The 9193-nt window shown below is 34.4% G+C and overlaps 1 protein-coding gene across 1 annotated transcript; it reads left to right on the top strand.

The window, feature by feature from the left end:
* LOC109845486 (probable UDP-arabinose 4-epimerase 2) lies at positions 1483 to 8277 on the top strand. Its single transcript, XM_020414739.1, has 11 exons — positions 1483 to 1781; positions 2502 to 2650; positions 3236 to 3360; positions 3537 to 3650; positions 3774 to 3881; positions 3978 to 4069; positions 5641 to 5782; positions 6429 to 6523; positions 6600 to 6729; positions 6852 to 6996; positions 7793 to 8277. The coding sequence occupies exons 2-11, from the start codon at positions 2593 to 2595 to the stop codon at positions 8023 to 8025; spliced, it is 1242 nt and encodes a 413-aa protein (XP_020270328.1). The 5' UTR covers positions 1483 to 1781; positions 2502 to 2592; the 3' UTR covers positions 8026 to 8277.

The following is a 9193-nucleotide window of genomic DNA, read 5'->3' as shown; positions in this document are numbered from 1 at the left end:
TTCTGCCTTTTATTATTTATTTATACTTCACCTATTGTTCCTTGACTAGTAATTTACAGGCTTTGAAGTCTCTTGTGCTTCCTTAATCATTAATTATTGGTGCTTGGAGGATTTATTTATCTTCCAAAAACCAACTTGCGATAAATTGCGAGAAGTTTCATTTTAATTAGAGAAGTGAATAAATCTCGCACGTAATAATGTTAAAAGTTTTTATGCTTAGAATGTCTGTGAACTTGCTACAGAAATAAACGCAACATTTGTCCAAAAAAGTGATAACAACTTAAATATAGGCCCAATTTTAGATGTTTTTTTTTTGTTTGGCAAAAGCTTGGTTTGTGCGACATAAATAAATGCCACGTGCGCTGTTTCTTTTCTTGCCACGTGCAAGTTTGGACAAATTTGAAACCTCAAACTCTGTACCATCATTTTCCCTGCCAAGCCCCTACCTGACATTTGCAAAAAGTCAAAAAGCCTTGCGACAAATTCATAAATATCAAAGCTAAACTCACACGCATTTTCTTGATTTTTTACGTATAAAAGTTATGAATAGAAATACAAGTATTTGGAGTTAATAATCAAATAGATCATATCTATAACTACTACATAATAATTCTCCGTAATATTGTGAATATCTCAACAATAAAGTACACGTGAATATATATAGGAGTGAAAATGTCGATAATTTAGGATGGATTTGACCTTCAGTGCAGGCTAAGTGCCGTCGACCTCGAAGCTAGAATTAGAGGTTTAAATATAACAAATCACATTCCAAAAATATTGATTTTGGTTTTAAATGTAATGGAATCAAAATAAAACACGCTTCTAATCACTTTAAAAGCAATATAAGTTACTAATAAATGAATTAATGGATTAATAAGAATAAAATTTAAAGCCATATGCACCATCCGTTCCATGGCATGAGTTTTTTTAGAAATATAAAATAATTGGATGTGTATAGAAAACTAAACAACCGACTTTAGTTTCTGTTCTGCATATGATCGCATTACGCATAGTAAAATTAAAACTATACTTTATTGTCACGGGATGAGGGCTTTAACATGAAAAAAACCATTCATCAACAGTAAAAATTTGATTATCTTTTTATAATTTTTAAAAAATATATTATCTTCTTACTTGGTGGGGGCCTTTAAAAGCTCTTAAAAATAAAATAAATAAAGAATACCAGCATAAATCCGAGTTCATCTCTGAACATAATTTCTTATGCATATACATGATTTGCTGAATAAATAATAGGAATACAAATCTAATAAATAAAAAAAAACATCTAGTAAAGTTATGAAGGTTTAGGTTAGGAACAAAGAATTTGACCCGGCCATTTATAGGCGCCGCGCATTAACCACCTTAGCATATGTTATAATTTACCAAAAAGTATATGAATCTTAAAGATGCAAAAAAAAATTGTCAAAAAATAAAAAAAGGGTAGAAAAAGGAAAGAAGCAAGGGTAGGCGTATGGTCGAAAGCGCAAAAGTCTACTCATACGAAGAACATGGAAGCTTTAAAACTGTCATCTTTACAAATTTTTTTTCCTCAATCTCTCCCTGTCTCTCTCTCTAAACTTCTGAGTTTCTCTCTCTAAATTCTCCTCAAAAGCAGCCAAGGACTCGGTCCAAACTTCCCTCCCCATTCTCTTCTCCCTTCTTTCTCTCTCCTCTCTGTCTCCCTCTCTCTCTCTCTCTCTCTCTCTACGGTTGAAGGAACGAATTCTCTCACCAAGATTACTTTTTGAAGCTGTAATCCTTCTCTTTGATGGTCTTTTGAGGTGGGTTCTCATCCTTTTGATCTCTTATCCTCTTGGTTCATTTAAATTTTGAATTTTGGGTGGGTTTGAAGGAACTTGCTCTGTTTTGGGATTTTGATGATACGGCCTTGTTTTTGCTTGATTTATTATGGGTTTGAGGCAGAAAAAGATCAGCTCTGTTGTTTCTTTCTTAACGCCGTTCTTGGGTACCCAGTTTGTTAACTATTTTTTTTTTATGAAAATGGAGGTTTATGGTATTTTTAATGAATTTAACGCTATTTATTTTTAGAGGTCTAGGCATTTAATGGCCCTTATTGCGTTCTAACTATTTTGGAAAATATATTTAACCTTTTTATGCCATTTTCTGTATCATAATATTTACTTTGAGAATTTTGTATACACTGGTAATTCTTAGCTTTTTCCTAGCTGAAATGTTTCCCCCCTTTTTTTGTTGTGCTTTTAGTCATAATCTCAAGAGGGGACTGCTAATTTTGCTATATGGGTTCTCCTGTCCTTTAGAAATTTGCTTTTAAGTTTTCCAATTCTGAAAGTTTGACAGGATTCAATATTTCTAGACTTTAGACATGGAGGCTGTCAATTTGGATTTTAGCAAGCTCCTCCCTTTCCACTTTGCTAATTGGAATAGTTTAAATCAATTAAAAGTAGAAGATATTACAAACTGTTGTAGCTCTTTTCGGTTTGCAATTCTATATGTATTCTGAAATTTGGAATATGATGCAGAATTAAGTACATGTGGCTGCCCGTAATTATTTACTGAATTGGAGGCAGCCTTTTGGTGTTCTGGTGGTTGAGACGAGAAATTGCCACTCTCATGCTACCTAATAGGAACAGAACTCAGCCGAGAGCTGGTCGATCTTGGCCTTTTTCAGGTTTGCTTCATTGCTTATTAGATATTCAGCCAGCAATTAAAGTTAGTATATAGCTATTAGATTGTATATATTGTTGCTCAATGAATTCAATTATGGTTATTCGAATTTCTGATTATGCAATTGCTTCTTAGCAGTTGCTCAATGTAAAATCTAGCACATCATGAGAATTTTATTATCCTCTAATACGGTGTGCAAATGTTGTTATCACAATTTTTCTCATTTATTTATGTTTGAGAGGAAATACTCAGGAGATGTCACATAGTGGCTTCACCAATAAAGTTTTGATTTTTTTCCTTACTGTATCAGGAAAAGTATAAACTATTTTCAGCTGATTGGTAATTGTTCTTGAAAATTTATAATTGCCAAGCTTTAACAATCTCAATTTTTAAAGAATTTTCCCTGCACCGGTGCTTCTCTATGGATATCTACTAATGTGGCTTGTTAATACTGTCTTGAGAATGTAGAGTCAATTTTAAAATTTAATGATCTCGATTCATGCATCAGCATACTTAAAAGTTATGTCGGTTTGTCCCTTTCATCCTATTAGTTTTAGTTCTCAAATGGTGTGAAATTTCTCATTTATAGGAATGGACTACTCGGATACAAGGAGGAAACCTCATGTTCTTGCAAAAATTCTCATGGCTGCTATTCTCACAGCAGTTTGCATAGTTATTCTAAAGCAATCGCCTGGTTTTAGTGGCAAGAGCGTGGTAATTTTTTTAACTAATCGGATATCAACTCTATTGTTACCACCTGCTATTCGAAGAGGCTTGTGCCATAAAACTGTTTCCTTTCTTCCATGCTAACTAAATACCGTCTTTTTGAGCTTTTGAATTTGACATGATTTTGTTTTCTGTGTATCTGATCAATCTTGTGCACATTACAGTTTTCTCGTCGGGAGCCAGGGGTAACACATGTATTAGTCACTGGAGGTGCTGGCTATATAGGCTCACATGCTTCTCTTCGTCTCCTTAAGGACTCATACCGAGTAACTATAGTGGTATTTTACAAGTTCTCTCTTATTTCATCTTTTTAACGCATGTTAATCATTTTCTGCCACAAGAATCCTGATATTAGAGGTCTGTAGTGAAAACATGTAATGACTTCTCCATGAATTATCCAGGATAATCTTTCTAGAGGAAACATTGGGGCTGTTAAGATTCTCCAAGAGTTATTTCCAGAACAAGGGAGACTTCAGTTCATTTATGCTGATTTAGGGGATGCAAAGGCTGTATCCTTATTAACACACATGCTTTAAATGTTTTATATTCGTTGGAAATTGTATGCATAAAATGGTCTTCTGCTGAATTCCTTGACCAATTTCTAGGTTAACCGAATATTTAAAGAGAATGCATTTGATGCTGTTATGCACTTTGCAGCTGTTGCTTATGTTGGTGAGAGTACTCTTGAACCTCTCAGGTATGCTTCTCTGGCCAAAACTGGACAATATCTACTACTTAGTAGTAGGTATTTACTTGTAAGTTCACTCTTTAATTACTCCAATATATGATGTAATTTTATAAGATTTTAAAAAAGAGGTTGTATATGACATGATATGAACAGAAATCTGTACATATCAATAAAATGTGAAGCTGTTTTCTATAAAGTTGTTGGAAAAAGTGATGAAATAAACTAGCAAGATCCTGCCATTAGATGGTTTGATAGGAGTGAAGATGATCTGATCTCTTTGCTCAGCAGCATCTTTTACTGAATAAATACAATAACATGCGTCAATAGTAAGACATTGTTACTTTCAAGTTATTTTTGAAGGTTCTATGAAGTTCTTATGCCTCTATATCGATAATAATTGCAATTTTATTTGGGTGGTTTTTAGTACATCTCCTATAGCATGTACTAATAGTTCTTTACTGATTCATAAGTTATTTCCATCGCTAATCTCTACGCAACAGTATATCCACCATTCAGCATCTAGACACCCATATGTAGACCCATAATTATTTTATTTCTTGGCTTACACAAATGAACTTTGTCCCATATCCCTATAACCCCTAAATTAAACTAAAGAATCAAATCTTATTTTTCCTGATATCCCAACCAGTTAGTTTGGCATTAAATGGCATGGATCTTTTCCTCTCTCCATCCATTCTCCCACTATCTCATGTGTTGAACCTTCATATTGAACCCCTTCAATTTTCTCTTAATCATGTGAAGTTAAAAGCGTCTACATGTCTCTTTCACGGCCAAAGTGGCTGTATTTTTCTTATATATATCGATCTAGAAGATGATTAACGGCATAACCTTCTAACCTTGTCCCAGATTCACTTTCTGCTGATAGAAACAATAAAATCATAAGTCTTGGTTGACTTGAAAATCCTAATATCACCTATAGCCTGACGAGCAGAAGTTGGAGGTCCTTTAACTTTCTAATGACTGGCATGCCGGAGGTAAACCTCAGTTGTCTTGTTTTGTAATAACCGTTATGTAATGAATAAAATTTGTTCTCATAATGGATTCTATTTAGGTGCTTTATGAAAAAAATATTTTTTAAACCTTCGGAAACCAAAGTGGATATGGCGTTTCCGTAGCCTCTCTGTTCCTGTTCATATCTCGGTAACAATTGAATAATGCTTGAAACAATCCCATGGTTTTTCTGTTTTCAGTATAACCTTTTCCTAGAATCAAACAGTGTCGAAGTTGAGTTTTCATGTTATTTTGGGAATGCAACCTAGAAGACTTCTTGCTACAAAATGCCAAAAGAAACTGACGTTCGCAATAAGTTGTATCTTGTATGCCTCGTAACTTTTACCACCAAACTAGCATAGTAAGAACTACACCAGACATATGAGGAACATATGAACATTTTGTTTAGAAAGTCCAAAGTTACGTATTGATGTCACAATATAAGCTTGTTCATTTAAGTGTTTGTTGCTAATTTAGTGAGGCCAAACACACTCTTCCTGCAATTTATTGCAATTAGTTCTAAAGTTTGATACTTTCTCCATTAAATAAACAATTCCACTCTGAATCAGGTACTATCACAACATCACCTCAAACACTTTGGTAGTTCTGGAGGCTATGGCAGCTCATGGTGTTAAAACTCTCATATACTCAAGTACATGTGCCACTTATGGAGAACCCGAGAAAATGCCCATCACAGAACAAACACCTCAGGTTAGCTGAGCTCATCACCTCTGTAATGAATTCTCCTGGTGACATGGTTTATTTGATTTTATTTGTTAAAACTTGGACCCTGTTGAGAAAATCGTATCATATTTCCTTGCTTTTTAGTGCTATAGCATTTCTTATGGTTAGCAAGTGTATATCAACATTCATTGAATCATTGAAGAGCATGGAGAAGTTGCGTATTACATGCAATCCAGTTGTAGTCCTACATGCAATCCAGTTGTAGTCCTTACAGGTTTTCATAGTTTCAAATGGATTAGTAAAACAATTCCACCTGCACTAGGTTAGGGTTTGTGACAAGTCAAAGGTGGTGGTGGAAATGTGAAAGTGATACACTTTTAAACACAAAAAGATTTGTCACCCATGCGGACTCTGTGCATTTATTATAACTTTCATACTTTATTTTCCACTCCCCTCTTAGTTGGCATAACTTTTACAATTTCGCTCTATAGTTTCCAAACACCTCGATATTTATTGAAAGTGAATTCACTTTGACACTTTCACCGTCACTTTTGAAGCATCGAACACTCAGTAATTGAAGGAGTTGAGAGATTTTTCAATGTGTCAGAAAGTTAAAATCATCTGCTCTAGGTACATCAGGTCTTAAAATTTCAATTCTATTCCTGATTTGCAGTTTCCTATTAACCCATATGGGAAGGCAAAGAAAATGTCTGAGGATATCATCTTGGATTACTCAAAGAACACCGACATGGCTGTCATGATTCTAAGGTTTGTCACTCTTCTATATTGAAACTAAACAATAAAGTCATGAGCGGTCATTAATTCCCAAATTACCTGTTACCAGATACTTCAATGTTATTGGATCTGACCCAGAAGGAAGATTAGGTGAAGCTCCTAGACCAGAACTCCGAGAACATGGACGCATATCTGGTGCTTGCTTTGACGCAGCATTAGGAGTCATGTCAGGCCTTAAGGTAAATATTTGTTCCTTAACCATAGCTTAGGAGATTTGAGGGAATTATTATTATTATTATTAGTAAGAACATTGTCCCTGGAATTTCACTGGGTAGACATAATTTTTGATTGGTTTTTATAGGTTAAAGGAACAGACTACCCTACTGCTGATGGGACTTGCGTAAGAGACTATATTGATGTCACCGACTTGGTTGATGCCCATGTTAAAGCCCTTAACCAGGCACAACCTAATAAAATTGGAATTTATAACGTCGGTACGGGAAAAGGTAATTGATATACTTCCATCTTAATAGTATGTGTAACATTTATTTTAATTTTTTTTCTGCTTTACTTTTAAACAAAATTAAAGCATTCTACTACGAGGCTTTTGTGCAAATCGTGAAAATGTATTATGATGGGTCAAATCATGTTTTGAGCTACCTTGTTACATCATGTTGCTTGAGTACTATATTATTTAACATGACTTGGCATTTTCTGTTGTCTACATCTTGGTCGTTTGTTCTTTTGGGTATAAATAACATATAATGCCTTTTCCCCTGTGGGCCATCCAAGCCTTGTAATCCCCCATTGTGGTTTATTAGCATCCAACACGCTTCTGAGCTGGTGCAATTGCTAATAAATCAGGCTAACAGAGGGGGCGTTTGATGCTAAAAGATCCAAGCAGAATCTTACTTGAAGAGTGTTGTATATACATTTACCTTCATCTTTTGATTATATGCTCATTCTTTGTAATTCTTTTTGTCTTGCTATTTTTCTTGTTCTTCAAATCATAATCTAAGATTTCTATTTAATTTTCAAGAGTTTAGCATGAAATAAATGTACTCAATGCTGGATATTCATATGCCTGAACATTCATTTTAGCCCATTTTTGTCACGCTGAGGGGGGAGGGGGTGGGGGGGTGGGGGGTGCTGAGACATCTTCCCTACTCAAATGCAATGAAATGAATGGAAATAGATTAAAAAGTAGTATTGTATGGTTTCACTACTACTGCCTATATGTACGTATGCATGCACTGCTAATATATATACTGTTTGTAATATTGTTGTTATTTCACTTATCAGGTAGATCGGTGAAAGAATTTGTGGAGGCATGCAAGAAGGCTACTGGCGTCAACATCAAGGTAGATTATTTGAGTCGTCGACCAGGTGACTACGCTGAAGTTTACAGCGATCCTTCCAAGATCAACCGTGAGTTGAACTGGACTGCTCAGTTCACGGACCTCCAGCAGAGCCTTAGTGTCGCATGGAGATGGCAGAAAGCCCATCCCAATGGATACGGACTGCGTTCATCGTGACTCGCTCGCTGAATCACCTCATGTTTGTTCATAATTGGGATGAAGAGAGCTGGGGCTGGTCATAAATTGGCTTTGTATATGAGGCTTAATTTTATATATTGGCATTTTATTAGAGGGATAGGAGTACACTTTATTGGGTATATGGGCTCAATATCAAATGATTGATGAAGTTGATTGTTATACAAAATCCAATTTGATAAACCTCACTTGTATCACGCTTATTATTTAAAATTTCCCCCCCTTCATGTTTAATGAAGAGAGCAATTCTTTAGCTACTGGTGGCCTTGTGTGTTTGTTTTGTGGGGTATAAGTAACATGTCAAAAATATCTTGTTTGCCGCTGCTGTACCGATACGAGTTTGGTTTGATGGAATTAAGAAATAGATTTGCACCGGATACAGAAAGGGGGAAATTACTAAAAAAAAGAACGTTACGTTATGTGTGAGTAATGTAAAAGATCGCAATAAGTAACCAAAAAGGTTAGTATTGCTAGGTGTTTGGTTCCATTTCTAGAAATTATAGGAAATGTTTTCCACCCAAAATATGATTTTCTTGTATTTCTTTAAAAAATTATAGGAAAAGTTTGAAGAAGTCAAAAAGTACAAAATTTCTTATTTTTTTTACTTTGCTTGTTTGGTTTAAAACAAGAAAATAGCTTATAACTTTATAGAAAATGGGTATGAGATGAGTTTTGTTGATTAAATAAGGAAGGTGTCAGATTTCTGTTGATTTCCTCTCATTTTGAGAGGAAATTAATTTTTGTAAAATTTGGTAGTTTTAGATATTTTATAGAAAACATTTCTATAAATTTTTTGTTGAACCAAACACAATTTACAGAAATCTATAGAAAACTTTTAATTATAAAATTACCATTGTCAAATATTTTAAAAAAAATTTTCTTAAAAAGTGTGCAACCAAACAGCCCTACGGTCTCGTAAATCCTTTATTCAGCGGGAAGAGAAGAAAACAATGCTCATGATACGGGTAAAAAATATTTTGTAAATTTAAATGGATAGAAGCTTTTTATCCACCAATTTTATTTATTTATTTATTTATTTCAAAGATAGTCTTATTACACTACTGGACTGTAGTGCGTCATAAAAAGTGGCCGTCTTTTGATCGTTCTCGTCTCTTACCGGGTTTTTTTTTTTTTTTTTTTTTTTTTTGTG

The sequence above is a fragment of the Asparagus officinalis genome, chromosome 6, assembly GCF_001876935.1.
Source record: "Asparagus officinalis chromosome 6, Aspof.V1, whole genome shotgun sequence".
Taxonomy (NCBI): domain Eukaryota; kingdom Viridiplantae; phylum Streptophyta; class Magnoliopsida; order Asparagales; family Asparagaceae; genus Asparagus; species Asparagus officinalis.
Note: the sequence above shows the minus strand (reverse complement) of the source record. Positions and strands in the feature narration are given on the sequence as shown.

Bases quoted from the DNA above. Each gene is read 5' to 3' on its own strand.
- LOC109845486 (XM_020414739.1), top strand. From the start codon at position 2,593: ATGCTACCTAATAGGAACAGAACTCAGCCGAGAGCTGGTCGATCTTGG. The intron at 3,361-3,536 runs GTAATTTTTTTA...TGCACATTACAG, and splicing joins GTTTTAGTGGCAAGAGCGTG to TTTTCTCGTCGGGAGCCAGG. The intron at 5,783-6,428 runs GTTAGCTGAGCT...CCTGATTTGCAG, and splicing joins TCACAGAACAAACACCTCAG to TTTCCTATTAACCCATATGG.